The following is a 17078-nucleotide window of genomic DNA, read 5'->3' as shown; positions in this document are numbered from 1 at the left end:
TTACTAAAATGAATAATCTCTTACATAATCACACAATCAGTGTTTCAACCATGGAAAGACTTGAATGGAACAGCTTGTTAACAAGCTGACCTTACATTATTATATCTTAACAGCAGTTTTGAGTAGAAACATAATTATTTCACTCAGTGCATGAAACTCAAAATTTGTTTCTAGGTCAAAATGTCTTAAAATAATGAAGCTGGTCACATGTGTTCTTTGCTCTCTTTTAGTTTGTTCAGTCATTTTTCTTTCATCATTATGCCACACTTCACAAGTGATGGACTTACTTTCTCTGTTTCCATTAACCTTTCCCATCCAGCTCCAGTCTTTTCTTCAAGTCAACGTGACCCAGGTTCATGTAGATGAGTGTGTGGATGCTGACTGTCGAGGAGGAGGGGGCTGCACCAGCCATCTAAGCGTGACTGACAAGCCGGCGTTGGTTGACTCAGGCAGCATGGCTCTGGTGTCAGTGACTTTGGAAGCCACAGCTGTCTGCAGCTGCTCAGCACGTGAACACCTCCACCAGAGCTGCTCTGTCTATCCCAGAACCCCCTGCCACAACGGAGGAGTCTGTGTGGACACGCAGAGCGGATACAGGTGAGAAAGTGCAGGTTTTCCTTTGAGAGCTCTAGAGCTTACTCGAATGACTTTATTTCACATGCACATGGAGAGAGAGTAAACGTGACAAGCAGTGAGATGTTTGCATATGCAAGATCTTTGAGGAAACAACCAAACACAGTGTCTAAACCAGGGTTCCTCAATTAGTCTTCACCAAGGGCCGAATTCTGCCAACAATACCAAGCCAAGGGCCACTGACCTTTTTATATATATAATATTATTATTATTATTATTACAATTATTATTATTGCTTTTTTTAAAATAATCAAAAGATGGTCCCATGATAAATATTCAGATTTTTTTCCCCCAGTAGTCTGTTTTATTTAAACAATTATGAAAATTTTTGCATTTGGATACAGAAGAACTTTGCCTGTTGAATAAAAAATCTGGATCTCCATGTCTGCCATGCAAATCAACTTTTCCTGCTCATCTCCAGACTGGATCTCTTCTCTCCACTTTCCCTAATTGCAGATTGAATTATTAGATCTGTCAGCATTAATATTTATGTACTTAAATTTTTTGGGGGATCAAACTGTAACACTGTGTGTCCCAACCAGACATGGCGCGACACGATAAAAAGTATCTTTTCCATGTAGTTTTTGTCCTAACCACCCGCAACAGCTACACGTGACAATAAGCGACACGGGATTCTGTTTTAGAAATGTTTTTTTTTTATTTTCTGCGATGTCGAGGCGGGAATAACATGCAAAATATGACAGTGATAATCTCAGGTAATGATTATGTGCTTTATTCAATGTTAAAAGTGTCTAATGTGAGTTTGAATATTATTTTGCGTGATCTTTATAACCATAGTGAAAGCAAAAACAGATATTTTACCTCAGATCTTGAAAATAAATTAGGCTCAAGCAAGCGTTTTTATTTTTTTATTTTTATTTTATTTTTCGCGCCGCTGCGCTGCTCGCGTCCGGTGTAGACGCGATGTAAGTTAATGTCGCTTTCTGATGCTGCGTTTGAAATTTTCATTGGCACATTATTTTGCACATGCACTTAGATGCATAGATGCCTCATCTCCATTTCACTTTCATGGGCCTCTTTGAAAGTGTAAAAGAGACATGATCAAGTGAACTTCCACATGGATTCACACCACTCTTTGTAAGACTAATCTTTTTTTCTTCTGAGCTTTTGCACAAATATGAGGTTGAAAGAGCCTTTTTTTTCTGTGTTATTCAATTATCCAGTCCTGGCATGGATATTGATTTCCTTCCCCGAATAACAATACTGAGTGACTGGGATTGGACAGCTTTGGGGGGAGTAGGGAGCTTGTGATAATTGCTAGAAGGGGATTTTTTATTTATTTATTTTTATTTTCTTTAGAATACACAGCATTCTGGCAGCCGCTAATTAATACCAAATGCCCTAACGCCAGTTTTTTTTTTTTTTTTTTTTTTTTTTTCAGCTGTGGCAGTACTTGAACAAAGCAGGCGATCCATGTATCATATTCAATATTTTGAACAAAACTTTCATGATTTGTTTCCAAGCAGGAGGTTTTGTATCTTCCTTACACTGGAACATGTAGTTCTAATTAGCAGTTTCTTTATGTAAACTATGTATGTTTAAGTGCAAAGCTGGGCAGCGTTGCCATACATTCAGTTAAAACATAATGAACCAGATCTTCTAATCATGGTAATTCTTGCATAGCTAATGCAGTCCTTCAAATGCATGTGCAAGTTTGATTAGAATAGCTGGATTGAGTTTCCTGAGATAATTGCGTCTTCCCGAGTTGATTGGAACAGGAATATATATCAACCTCAAATCAGTGACCAGTAATGCAGAAATCAGTAGCAAAATAATGAGAACAAATCATTTAAACAAGAACAAATTTTATAGGTTATGAAGATTTTCAAGCACTTATTAGAGTAAAATGTCATTTGTAGTACATAAGTTCCATTAGTGTTTAATAATGTGCATTAAAATAGCAGTATTTTTATTTTATTTCAGAGCCAGTGTTTTGTACATTAAAAGTGTTTCCAGTTATTTTATTTTATTTTATTTTATTTTATATTGCAAAGAGCTGTTTTAAGAAATTCATCAACCCTGTGGAACCTGTTGTTCAGATTTACATTTATCTTACCTAAAGGCAAGATAGACGTGACAGAGAGAGATGGTAAAAAATGTGAGTTGATAGTAAGATATGATAAGATTGTAACAGTTAGCTATGGCACTGCTGGATGCTTAGCAGTGATTTATAAAGCTCAGTGTTTTAGTATTTATGGGTTGATTTAGATCCAAATCAAGAGAGCAGCTGCCATGTGGAAGCTCCTAATGATATCTGAGATGTGGTTGCAGATGTGAGTTGTATTCTAATCGCTGCTTGTGATATAGAGGATTTTTTCCTTCCCGCAGGGAAATTAAAAATGCAGAGCAATAAACATATCATAAATACTGGCCTGACATCTTCCAAAGGGGGCATTTAAAAAATGAAATCATACATATGCCTATTGAATAATTTATGTGTTGACCTATTTACCTTAGCACCTATTGAGACCACACTGCCACCTCCCATTACACACACATGCACAAACCTGTTTCCAGACTTGTATATTTTACAGGGGAGACTGACACACATACAGTTCTATTACACCTTTTTCCCAATCTTTATTGCATGACATGACGTTACATCTGTCATCGCACAAAAGGAGACAACACAGGTAAATATCCAAAACACAGAGCTTTATTGAGAGGCTTTGAAGGAGAAAGCGATGATCACAGGTATGGTAAGTGATAATAGTTCTGTAACTCTAGCTGAGACTTAGCTGAGAAGTAACACGTCATTGATTTGCAGGTTTGTGGGGAATCCAGAATGCTGAGCAGATGACTAAAGATGAAGGGATCATGGAGCAGATCAGGTAAGTAGTCAGGTAAGTTGATGCAAGAAGTAACAACAAGACCAGACACTGAGGTGGTGACAGGTTGATAAGTGCAGACAGGTGAGGAAAATCAGAACTCTGGTGACTGACTCCGTGACAACATTGTAGAAAGTCTTAAAAATACCAGTGTGAGATTTGTACATGCAATACATACACATGCAATGGCTTAGCATCCCATTCTGATATACAGTATGTCTACATGCCTCATTTTAATCATCTTGAACAATATAGAGAAATTACTTTAGCTCTCAGTGGTTTAATTAAAACAAGAAATTAAAGCTAAGGATTTGCGAGCGGTCAGACCTAGTGAGCATGTAATGTTTTGAGCTGGCGTTGTGGGCCAGTGTGCTTCATGCCTCAAGCCCTCCTCTAATCCTAATAATGCCCACAGGCAACAACCTTAATGTTGCGACTGTGTTACATCAACCTTCTGGTCTTCTTCAGCCTTCAGGCGTAAATGTGTTCAAAACCTTTCAGTTTTTCAGTGTCAAAATATGAGTTTTTATATGTAAAATGTTTATTTGAACTGTATGCATTCACACGGAAAGATTTATCAAACATAGACATTTGTATGAAAAATAGGGATTTGTATGCATTGATATGACATGGTCTATACGGAAATCTCACTTTGGCAGAATGAAATTGCTTTTGGGTCCCTCGCTCACACTGCTTGGTTATTTCTGTGGAGAGAGACTTAGACAATCCTGCAGGAGAGTGCTTTATATATCACTTTTCCTATACAAACACTGTGATTCACATGCATCAAACATCCAACCAGTCTGGAGTGTTTAGCTCTCAAGGTCCTTTTCTCTATTAGTCACTTTCATTCAGTCCATGTACCATGTCTGTGCTTCATTAGAACTAAACTGATAATAGATCAAGTCAAGACAAATCTTTTTAAAATGTACATCAGCAGGATTGGGTGTCAATTTCAAGCACATTTACTCAAAAATTATAAACCCCTGTTAGAATAGTCCTGCAAAATTAAAAATCTCATTACCCCAACCTCTGTTAAAATAATGTAAAAAATAAAATAACAAATAAATAAATATATATTATTTTTACAGTTTTAAGAGTATGGGGAAAAAATATTTTTTGGATTTTATATGTGTTTTTTATGGGGAATGGATGCTGCAAAATACTGTATTTATCATAAGTGGGATGTTGAGCTTTATTATGTATAGATGATAAAATGTAGAACTGCAGTCAGTTTAAACATAAACACCCTCAATCATAATTTAAGTCTAATTAAGCAGCATCCTTTCAAGATGATTGTCACAATTCAACAAATAATGACAGCTCCCCATTTAGGGGAGGAACTGAATGTTGTTTAATTTGCTGTGTTTGTGAAATCATAGGTTTAGAAATGTGTTTTATGGTTTAACTTGAATTCTGAATTTGTGTTTATACTAAAGTGTTACCGTTTAAAGAAACTTAATTTAATATTTATCTTGTAATACATATTGTTTGTTTAAATATGTGGTAACACTTTAGTATGGGGACCAATTCTCACAGTTAACTAGTTGCTTATTAGCATGCCTATTATTAACATATCGGCTTTTTAACAGTTATAAAGCACATATTCTGCATGACCATATTCTACATCCCTAATCATACCAAATACCTAAACTACCTTACAGCTACCTTACTAACTATTAATAAGCAGCAAATTAGGATTTTATTGAGGCAAAAGTCTTAGTTAATGATCTGTTAATAGAGAATTGGACCTTAAAGTAAAGTGTGACCAAATATGTTTACTGGGAAATTAGAAATACTGGTTAATACTGGAATAATTGTATTGGCTTTATTAAAATACTATTTCTGATATGCAGATTCATGTATGTGGTATATTCCAGCACAGTGTTCATCACTCTGCAGAGGGCTGGATGTCAATATTTAAGGAGCAACATATATAGTCCGGAAGCATGATTAATGGTGGATTTGTAAATGGAGGGCAGGGTGAAGACTGTTGTAGGTTTCTCACAAGCTAACCAATGGATTCCTCTGTTTATGCTGGAAGGAAATGAGCGAATGGGAAGGGGTGAAACGGACCAGAGGGAGTAAGAGGATTGTGTTCAGCCATCATGGCTGATATTAAGACCAGGATTCACTCGAGGAGATAAATTGGTCTTATTTAGTTCATCAAGCATTTTTTTTTTTTCAATGATGAAATAAGTGCTTCTATTTTAAAGTGTCTCTCTGGTTTTCTCTTTATCACTGACTTGAGTACTCACTCAAAAGACACTCTTAATATTTTAGATATTGCTCAAATTGACCCCAGTGAATTACATGGGACAGAGGCCAGTTCTTTTCTGCTTTAGAAAGATCCATGACCCTGCTGCTGTTTATCAAAGGCTGTTTTTTAACAGAAAATTAAAAGTCTGTTAAACTGCCTTTCTTGCTGTTTTTGTGCTATTTAACGTTTTTATTCAGAAACAACTGCTTTGTAAGAAATGCCCCAAATAAACTCAAAATGTGTGATCAGCAAACATTTTGCTCTTTAATTTTTCCACTCCTTTCCTCAGTCCCTCATCAGACCAGCTTCAATATTATCTTATGCTTCAGTGGGACTGTCTCTTTCATTGATCCTGTCACATAATTTGATCTCCACTTTGAATCGCCCTCTCTAAGCACACCATCACCCATCCATTTAACCCTGCCGACTGACTCTTTCCAATGCCAGATTTCAGGGCTTCTGTATTACTTAATCCTTGGACTATACAGGAGTCACCTGACATAGTTTCTAGCGAGTCTTTATGAAACTTTATCTTAAAAGGGTATTGTACCCTAGATGGACTGACTTTTATTGTATCGATTTGGGCTGTTGAAATTTCATCTTATTGCAACCAGATTGGCTCCTCTGTCTTGCTAGATTTGTGTCATGGGAGAGCATTTCTTGCACCAGTCTAAAAATTTGTCCAAATCCAGCTTGCTTTGAGGCTGACAGTAATCAATGGTCCAACATTAGGAATGTAATATTTGTGCCATTATCATAGAAAGTTTTCTCTGTAGTGTGTATTTCTCTTCCATCCCTCACGTGTATCCATCTCAACACACTTGATGGATGAGTCAAGAGAATGACTGTCTGACACAACCACCTGAAATCTTTAAGACAGATTCCTGTAAACTTTAGCATCTTATGAAAAAAGTTATATATATATTGACGATCTCACCAGAGAGACCAATCCTCTTTGAGTGTAACTAAATGAGCCAATGGACATTGGCATGCAGATTTTGCATCTGGCTGCCACGCCCTGCAACATAGGCAGCAGGTGCACAGCATTAATTCAACCTTTCGCTTCAGAGCAGAGCTGTGGTTCATCACTCCTGCTCTCCTGTTCATTGAGTGATTGCAGAATGAGTGCAGGCATTATGGCACAGCAGCGGTAGTCACTGTCTCACAGGAAAAAAAGATTGTCTTTGGGGACACCAGGAGTGTTCTGGGGCCAGCTCCCCTGCGTGCTTCAGCACAAAAGAGCAACATGGGTGATCGCATCTTTTTAAAGATGTCTTATCACTAGTGTTGTTTTTGGCGGCCTGTTTTAATTTTAGTCTTAGTTTTTATTAGTTTTAGTCACGTTCATACTCTTTTTAGTCTAGTGTAGTTTTAGTCAACGAAAACGTGATGACATTTTAGTCTAGTTTTAGTCGATGAAAACTGATGACATTTTAGTCTAGTTTTAGTCAATGAAAATGGTATTTTAGTCTCTTTTTAGTAATGCAATTCTATTTAACCCAGTCAATATAGTACAAGTACCTAGAAGTATAGACGAAACCAAAATTTTCTTTTAGCCAAACCCATTTCAAACAAGGTTATCTTATTATTTTATTGTTACCTTATAGACTCAAGAATACATCCATTTCAGACACGGAAGACTCTCTGATTTGAATTTAAATTTATTTTACCAACCAAACATGTTAGAAGTACACACACATAAATTTAAATAAAATAAATAAAAACAATAAATAATAATAATAATAATAATAATAATAATCTGCTAATTTTTCTCCCAAAGACGAACCCCGGCTGGCCGGCCATCGGTCCCTTTCTCTGTGTCAAGGCTAATTTATACTCGACGTGACTGCAAGTACACTTGGGTGAGTGCGGAAAATATTACGTCATCGCGGTGTTGCTGGAAGTTCACTTTGAGTGCGTGCGAACTATTCGCGTGGCAGAGTGCACAGCATTTTTTGTAACTTTCCGCATAGGTCCGCATCCGAACATGCACGAGTTCAGGGCGATTCTAGCCGGACATGCACGTCTGTGTCGCCGTTTGTGTGAAACAGAAGCAGTTTAATGTGAAGTTCAAACTCCATCAGGTGCTTTTTGATGGAAAGCGCTTTTTTTTGGAAAAATTTTTTTGCATAGTTTGTCCAAGGCTTCTTATTTGAAGTATTTTTTTTTTTTTTTGTATTGTATAAAATAGAATTAGAATTCATTTAGATATTCATTATACACTATGTGCTTAAAGTTGTTTTGTGTTTGATGCGTAATACAGCCAGTAGTTTAAGATTGTTTTAAGTTTGTACATAAAGAAATTATTATTTCATCAACTCATTCATCACAAGACTTGTACTGGCAAATGACAACTTCTCACTGGTGATTCCCAACAGTTTTTGATGACAATTACTCCTCGTCGCTCCCCTGTCATTTCAAAGAATAGTACAACGGCGAACGTGACAAGTAAAAAAGCCTTGTCCGTTTGGGAAGGTGAGCTCACAGTCAGCGGAGCCAGGCGAAAGTATAAGTCCCACTTAACTTTGTTTGTTGTCGTCTTCTAAATGCCGCGAGTGGGACTTGAGGAAGTGACGTCGGTCGCATTTGCGCAGTGAGACACAGGAAACATTAATACTGCAAAATAATAATAACGACTAAACGAGATGAAATAACGTTAAAACATTTCGTTTCATCTCATTTTGGTCAACGAAAATGAAGAGACATCTTAGCATAGTTTTTATTTTTGTAAACCACATTTAGTCTTGTTTTTATTCGTCAACGATATTGCATTATACATTTAATTATAGTCATCGTCACATGACCAACATTTACGTTGCATCTCGTCTCGTTTTCGTCACATGATAAAGGTTCGTTGACAATGATATTTAGTCATAATTTTCATTGACGAAAGCAACACTACTTATCACCCGTGCGATTGTGGATGTGGAATCGGAGGGTGAGCTCTCTCTCTCCGAGGATGATGACCCAGCTGTGTTGTCCCGTTTGGGTGTGGTAGCATTGTCCTATAGTTTCCCGAGAGGAAAGAGGCCCTGAGACGGGTGACCTGGAGATGGAGGAGACTGCTCATTGGGAGATGGTGACCGCACCACTCCCTCCCCCGGAGGAAGACCGGGTGGAGTATCTTTTGTTTCATTCTGTTTTTGTTCCGTCACTGCCCCAGCAGCCAGCAGTACCCAAAATTTCCATAAAATAGCAGTTTCCTTGGTCTCTGGGTCTCAAGATGAGGAGAGTGGTGAACCATGCATCATGGGATCACTTCTCTCCTCTCTCGCCAGCGGGCAGTAGTGGGTTGCCCAAGAGCTCCCCTCCTGCCCATTCGTGGAATCAGGTAAGGGCTGTAGCACTCAAATCCCCACTTCACGTCGTCACACACTGGGCTGTCACAAGCCTCAAGTAGGGCTCCTGTATTTTCTCCCGCATGAGGAGGAATCAGGTGAGTGTTACACTTCACAACCAGACTCTGCCCTCTGCCGTTACAGGCCAGGTTGTCACAGGCCCCGGGCCGGGTCCCTGTGTTCCCCCACACTGCCCCACCACGGGTGAGTCAGTGGTTCTGTTGGTTCCACTGGCACGGTCTCTCAGAGACTGGTTAGTGCTTCCCAGTCCGTCTCGTGGCTCTTGCAGACCATCAGACTTGGCTATGCTATTCAGTTTGCCTGGTGTCCTCCCAAGTTCAGGGGCATCTGGATCACATCGGTCAAGGCTGTCGATGCCCCTATCTTGCATGTGGAAATTGCAGTCCTGCTGGCGAAGGACACAGTAGAGCCGGTCCCTCCAGCCGATACTTCATTGTGCCCAAGGAAAGCGGTGGGTTACGACCATTCTTGGACCTGCGAGTTTTGAACCGTGCCCTTCACAAGCTGCCGTTCAAGATGTTGACACAGAAACACATTTGCGAATGCATCCGTCCCCAAGACTGGTTTGCAGCGATCGACCTGAAGGACGCGTACTTTCATGTCTCGATCTTCCCGCGGCACAAGCCATACCTGCGATTCGAGTTCGAGGGTCGGGCATATCAGTACAAGTTCCTGCCCTTTGGACTGTCCCTGTCGCCTGGCGAGTCAGCTCTTGTTCCTTTGAGAGAATGGGGGGTGTAAATCCTCAACTATCTCGACAACTGGCTCATACTTGCACAGTCTCGCGATCAGTTGTGTGCACACAGGGACCTGGTGCTCAGACACCTCAGCCAGTTAGGTCTTTCGGGTCAACTGGGAAAGGAGAAAACTTGTGCCAACACAGAGGATCTCTTTTCTCGGCATGGAGTTGGATTTGCTCAGCCAGACAGCACGCCTCACCCAGCCTCAAGACTTTATCAGGCAGGACGGCGGTCCCACTGAAATTCTTTCAGAGGCTCCTGGGGCATATGGCTGCAGCTGCAGCAGTAGTTTCACTCTGCCTGCTTCATATGAGACCACTTCAGCACTGGCTCCATGGCTGAGTCCTCAGGTGAGCATGGCTACGCGGTACTCACCGGGTTCAGATTACACCAGCCTGCCGCAGAACCTTCAATCCGTGGTCAGATCCTTCATTCCTTCAGGCAGGAGTGCCCCTGAAACAGGTATCCAGGCATGCTGTGGTATTCACAGACGCCTCGGCCACCGGCTGGGGAGCCACATACAACGGGCATGCAGTGTCAGGTGTATGGACGGGTCCCCCAACTGCGTTGGCATATCAATTGTCTTGAGTTGCTTACAGTGTGCCTTGCCCTAATCCGCCCAAGAGGGCGCCTTCGGGGCAAGGACATACTGGTCCACATGGACAATACTGCGACCATTGTATATATCAACCAGCAAGGTGGTTTACACTCTCGTCGCATGTTGCAACTTGCACGCCACCTCTTCTTCTGGAGTTAGACACATTTGAGGTCCCTTTGTGCCATTCACATCACAGGAGTGTTCAATCAGGCAGCCGACAAGCTGTCTCATGCAGCACTTCCAGAGGAATGGAGACTCCACCTCCAGGCAGTTCAGCTGATCTGGAGACGGTTTGGAGTTGCTTAAGTAGACCTGTTTGGATCTCCAGAAACCACGCACTGCCAGTGGTTCTAATCCCTAACCGAGGCAACACTCGGCACAGATGCACTGGCACACAGGTGGCCCCGGGGCCTGCGCAAATATGCGTTCCTCCCAGTGAGCCTACTAGCACAGACACTGTGCAAGATCAGGGAGGACAAGGAGCAGGTCCTGTTTGTGGCTCCCAAAAGGACCAGGTTCTCGGAACTCATGCTCCTCGCGACAGCCCCTCCCTGGCCAATTCCTCTGAAGAAGGATCTGCTTTCTCAGAGACGGGGCGGAGTTGCTTCTGTTTCCACCCACCACAACCCCATAGAGAGGAGGTCGGTGGGGAAGCACGATCTGGTCGTCAGGTTCCTTAGGTGGGCCAGGAGGTTAAATCCTCGTAGGCCTCCCTCCCTACCCTCTTGGGATTTGGCTTTGGTGCTGAAAGCCCTACAAACTGCCCCATTTGAGCCTTTGGAGTCAGTTGAGTTAAAGTTTATCTCTTAGAAAACCCTACTCCTGACTGCATTGGCCTCAATCAATGTTACCTGCAGGCATTTTTGGTCAATGAATCGTGCCTTGAGATTTGTCTGTTACGGAGGACAGCAGAAGGGGAAGACTGTCTCCAAGAAGAGGATGGCCTACTAGGGGTGTCGCATTGTCCTGGGCACTGGGTCATGGTGTTGCTAGCAGACATTTGTAGAGCTGTGGGCTGGGCGACTCCTAACACATTCGTTAGGTTCTATAGCCTACATTTCGTACAGGTTTCCTCCTGTGTTCTCACTTCAAACAGGTAGTGGCACTGAGAGGTCTGGTTCAGAGTTGGCTTGTGGTGTCCTTAACGCCTAATTCTCCAGAGAATTCCCTGTCCAGGCAAACCCTGTCCTCCAGTCACTCCGGCGGCCAGACGTGGCAGAGCGTCCGGCACCAAGCCTTTCAGTCAATGAATTCCTGAAATCTGGTGTGAGGCTAGTGCCCATATGAGTGACTCTGCTGGGATCCCATATGTGTATGTCCACGGTACAGTTACTATGGCCGTGTTTCCCCTGGCAGACCATGTTCTGCCATCTCTAAATGATGCAGCCTGAGCAATCTCAGAGACTTCCATGTCCAGTAGGGCCCTACAGGGTTACCCACATGAGTAAATGTCACTTAACCCCCTCTGGGAGGAGGTGACTGCACAGCTTGCCACTTCCAACTGGAAGGGCATGCTTTCCCAGTGTTATCCAAGTCTAACTGTTGGGTTTTGAGGAACAGCAGTGGTCGACCTTCTCTGTGTAGAGCCCGGTCCTATTATCTGCCTTATAGGAAGGGTCAAAGGGCCTACACAGGGCACTGGAGGGGGAAGCACCTGTGGCACGTTGGTAGGGATCCCAATCACCAACTTGACATCGAGAATATCTCAGTTATGTATGTAACCCTCATTCCCTGAAGGAGAGAACGGAGACATCATGTCCCATCGCCACAGTTGCTGTACAATCGCTGAGCTGCCGGGTCACCGGCACCAAATATTATCTGATTAATTATAATTGTCCTATCTTGCAGCAGTTTCATGTTCAGTGTGGATAGACAGATTGTTTGCTGTTGGAATTGCTAGATGAGATATGATGATGATAATCAGAAATTGATGTAGTTTGATGTTCAGTCCTATAAACATGTCCTCGCCTGTCTTCTGCTATAGCATGTTGTTTTAGTAAACATGAGAATAATTTTGATTAGTGCGCAATGCAATTAGAGCACTCATGATGCGTTTGATTGGTTTATTGGGTGCATTGACCTGCCTAACTATCTTTCTTTGTCTCAACTGTCATAAGTGCACAGAGATTGTCATCCCATGTCATTTTCCTTTCAATCCGGCAATTAGAACTGCAGCTACAAGGGAGACAGCGAAGAGAGAGAATGAAACAAAGACAGAAAGAGACAGAGAAAGGAGACACACGGAGGAAGGACAGCAATAGACCCATGCATTTTTCAAAGACTATGATTAGACTTGCCAAAGAGGCACTGAGGCAGGGGATCTGAGGGCACAGCAGTGCTTGGGTGGCAAACCAAAAGAAAGCAATTTGTCATTGATGTTTCTGAGCAGATGATGCTGTTTGTGGGCTGAATCGTGAGCATGTGCAATAGGTTGGGCTGAGCCGTCAAAAAGCAGAACAAGAGAGCTGTTGATTACTGTTTGAGTCATGCCAATACATATGCATATGAAGTGTTTCTTTCATATGGAAATTTTTGCTGGAAAGAGATGCACAACATCAGACTTGTATTGTACGGTCTAGTGTGGGTCAAGTTTTGTAGAGATGATGTTTTGGGAGTTTCCCTAAATGAGAAAATCTTCAAAATAGAGTCTTAAAGTGTCCATAATATGCTCATTTACAAGTTCACAATTTTATTTATGTAGTCTGCTAGACTACATTTGCATGATTTAAAGTTCAAAAAACATTACTTTTTCATACTTTATATTGCTGCAGCACCCTGCTTTTAAAATCTCTGTCTTAGCCCAAACTCTGATTGGTCAGCTGTTGTGATTGGTAAACCACTTAGAGCATGTGTCGGAAATGTAACAAGTACCATATGGATCATACCTATGTTAACCACAGTATAGGTATTGCAAGTAAATATAATGGTTTTTGCCCTTGAAGCAAAAAACATTGTCTCCTTGATATAGCAAATTAACTTATTTGAAGGTGGGCCTAAGCAGCCAGTGGGCAGGCATTATGTAAATGTAAACATCATCACATTGCACTGTCAAAAACAAGCATTGCAGGCAGGACAAAAACCAGCATTTTAAGGTACCTAACAGATCATTTACCAGCTATATAATACACTGAAGGAAGGATAAAATGTAAAAAAAAAAAAAAAAAAAAAAAAAAAAAAAAAAAACATAATACATGCCCTTTAATTAAGATTTGTATAGTACCTGTCATGTGTTACAAATTAAGTAGTTGAATATGTTCATAGAATAATGTTGTGAGGATAATGATAAAATAATGATAACGAGGAATCTATAGTCTTTGAACTCAATCCTAAAATGACTAAAGGGATGCAGGAAGTGATCATTGAAGCATACCTCACTGTCTGGCTGGTGTAGGCTGTATTTGCAGGGTTGCATCCCTCAGTAACAGGGAGGAGGTGGGAGTGGGATACAGAGCTTTGAGAAAAATCCAATGTGGATGTTTGGCTTACATGAGTCTTTAGTCTAGACTTAATAGGATAGTTCACCCAAAAATGAAAATTGTCATCATTTACTCACCCTTATGTCATTCAAAACCTGTATGACTTGCTTTATTCTGTGAAAAGTCATATAGAAGTCAGTGGAGTCCAGTGTTGTTTGGAACCCCAATGACATTCTATGTTTTACAGAAGCAAGTAAGTCGTACAGATTTGGAACAACACAAGGGTAAGTAAATGATGACAGATAAATAAATATTTATTCATTTATTTAAGAAAGCATTCCCAGCACTGCACGGAAAGCTATTCCAAACTTTATGGGCCATATAGTGAAAAAGTCCTACTTCCTTTTCTGAATTTTGATTATAAATATGTCAGTGGAGGTTACTTAAATTAAGCAACATCATTAATCATGACTGCTGCTGTTCTGAATATTAACATTGTTGTGACTTAATTGACTTTATTTGACCTATTTATTTATTTATTTATTTATTTATTTATTTATTTATTTATCAATCAATCAATCATTATCTTGTCTATGTACAAAGCCCTTTGAATTACCACCGTGTGTAAAATTGGCTACAGTATAAATAAACGTGCCTTCCCTAAGTTCATAATCAAATAACCTACATTTCAAATAAAATGTTCCTAGTATAGGCAAATGTGTGAACTGTTCTTTTTATTCTTGTGTGTGTGTGTGTGTGTGTGTGTCCAGGTTGGTCCAGTAGAATGTGTACCAAACCTGAAACTCATACTGTTTTTAATAAGAGCTTTTGATTTCCTGTGTGCATACCATAGATGCCAGTGCCCGGCTCAGTTTGAGGGACCCGAGTGCCAGCAGACAAAACACAGTTTCCATGGCAACGGCTATGCTTGGTTTCCCCCTATAAGGCCATGCTTCGAGAGCCACCTCTCTCTGGAGTTCATCACAGAGGTGGCAGATGGCTTGCTGCTCTACAGCGGACCCCTCTCCCAGCTTCAGCCGTGGGAGCCGGAGGACTTCATGGCCATAGGTAACCTACACACACCCTCACCACAGGTTGAAAGGCGAGTGAAGGGTATTGCGAATGAGCAGCAGCATTAAGGCAGAACATTGCTTCAGTTTCTACATCATTCTTTCATATCACAAGCTGAACCTCTGGCACATCTTTTCTCATCTCCCAGTAGTGCTACACATAGAGAGAGGGGAATGAAAAAAGGGGTGATAATATGTTTATTTTAGACAGAAAGGGATGAAGAGACTCCTTCTTGTCTCTCCGGCAGGATTTAGTGTTTCTAATAAAAAAAGTTTTATTGCTGTTACATTTTCTTACTCAGGGGAGATCTGCTATCATCTAACAACCTAAACACAGAGAAGAAGCTAAAAAAAAAAAAAAAAACATTATTTTGGTTTGTTTGCGTGTGTGTGTCATAAATTCTGGAGTATCGCTGTACCAGTGACTTGTGTGTGCAGCCATATAAGCTCATTAGGGGTTAACGAAGGCACTTATTATATCAGTAAAGGCTTATTTGTCATTCATCTGGAAGAATGATTCCAATGGCGTATACACATTTAGAGCTTTAATGAACTCAGATCTGCCTACGTGCCAAGCATACGTTCATAAGAGAGCTTGTGCTCTTGATCGGTTCACTGATGTGTTGGCAAATATGGATAAGTAGCTGATAAGGCCGCATGTGAGTGTAATCAGTATAGGGTGAGATGGAGAACATGGAGAGAACGAGAGAGGGATGGATGGCAGACAGCGGATCTGAGGTGAGAAAAAGAGAGTGACAGGGAGTGAAAGATGAAGATTAAGTGAAAAGTGCAACTGTGGATAGGGTTTCAAGGTGGCCTCAGAAACAAAGAGTGCTGAAGTGGTGGAGATCTGCCTGAGCTTCAGTTTTAGGTCAGTATTATGGTGAGAATGATAGTCCGATGGCTCTTTTCAACTGTGGCAGAACTGCTGCTCATTCAGGGATCTCTGTATATCTGTCATAACTGGTCCCTGATCCCATTGACTAGACTAGATGAATGATGACACATACTCTTACACAATGTCTACAGCGGCTGGGAGCAGTGCAATGCGACGTGACAAAAGCCAACAGAAACATTAATGATCAGTGATTCTGTCACTGGATGTGATGCAATGAGACGAGTCCCCAGTAGTACACTCATCCCCCATTCTATTTATGACGTATTGCAAACTCTTGCGCTACTTTTGGCGTAAGGGACAAAATGGTCGCTTTGCACCGATCACTTTGTAACTGTCACTTTGATGTGTACAGTGTAGAAAGCCTAAAGCAACAGCAATCAGTGTTAAAAATAGACAGAGTGTAGGGCAGCTGTGGGCAGAGTGGGGCAGCTGTGGCCTAATGGTTAGAAATTTGGACTTGTAACCTGAAGGCTGCAGGTTCGAGTCTCGGTGCTGGCAGGAGTTGTAGGTGGGAGGGAGTGAATGAACAGCGCTCTCTTCCACCCTCAATACCCATGGCTGAAGTGCCCTTGAGCAAGGCACTGAACCCCCAGTTGCTTCCCGGGCGCTGGATATATAGCTGCCCATTGCTCCGGGTGTGTGTTCACGGTGTGTTCAGTTCTCACTGCTGTGTGTGTGCAGTTGGATGGGTTAAATGCAAAGCACAAATTCTGAGTATGGGTTACCATACTTGGCAAATGTCATGACTTTCAAAATAAAGTAGGTTTTCGTAGCATTTCAATAGAAGAACCATTTTTGGTTTCCCAGAGAATCTTTCTCTGAACAGTTAATTGAAGAATCTTTTTTTTTTTTTCTTAGTGTGCAGAATATATTTAAGCTGTTGATGCGTTAAATCTATGCCTTTGGGCCCGACGTCACTTTGTTTACATTAAATATATAGGCTCACAACTGCTCACAAATGTTAGGAATGTTGATAAATTATGTTTTGAAAGGTCTATGGGTTTAATGTCAGTATCTGGTCTCTGTTTTATGATAGAAATGCTTCAGCGATAGTAATAAAGTCTTTTGTATCGGAAGTGCATATGTAAACATGCAGAATCAAAACAAAACTTCAAATGTCAGCGGTGATTGTGAGATGAGTCCAATCCATCACACTTGAGTACATTGTTGAAGTCAAGTATCCATTAAACAACATCCAATAGTACTCAAACATCCAATAGTTCTCAAAATCGTTAAATACATGAAATACTGATAT

At 41.1% G+C, this 17078-nt stretch overlaps 1 protein-coding gene across 2 annotated transcripts in view; it reads left to right on the top strand.

Annotated features, from left to right (window-relative positions):
* The window catches only part of LOC109093790 (neural-cadherin-like), a 255054-nt gene that overhangs the window by 178197 nt on the left and 59779 nt on the right, over positions 1 to 17078 (top strand). For both annotated transcript variants that reach the window (XM_042760623.1, XM_042760624.1), the window contains exons 22-23: positions 320 to 597; positions 14709 to 14923. In XM_042760623.1, coding sequence (XP_042616557.1) covers positions 320 to 597; positions 14709 to 14923 — 493 coding nt within the window. The remainder of the gene's footprint in view (positions 1 to 319; positions 598 to 14708; positions 14924 to 17078) is intronic.

The sequence above is a fragment of the Cyprinus carpio genome, chromosome A7 (assembly GCF_018340385.1).
Source record: "Cyprinus carpio isolate SPL01 chromosome A7, ASM1834038v1, whole genome shotgun sequence".
Classification (NCBI taxonomy): Eukaryota; Metazoa; Chordata; class Actinopteri; order Cypriniformes; family Cyprinidae; genus Cyprinus; species Cyprinus carpio.
Note: the sequence above shows the minus strand (reverse complement) of the source record. Positions and strands in the feature narration are given on the sequence as shown.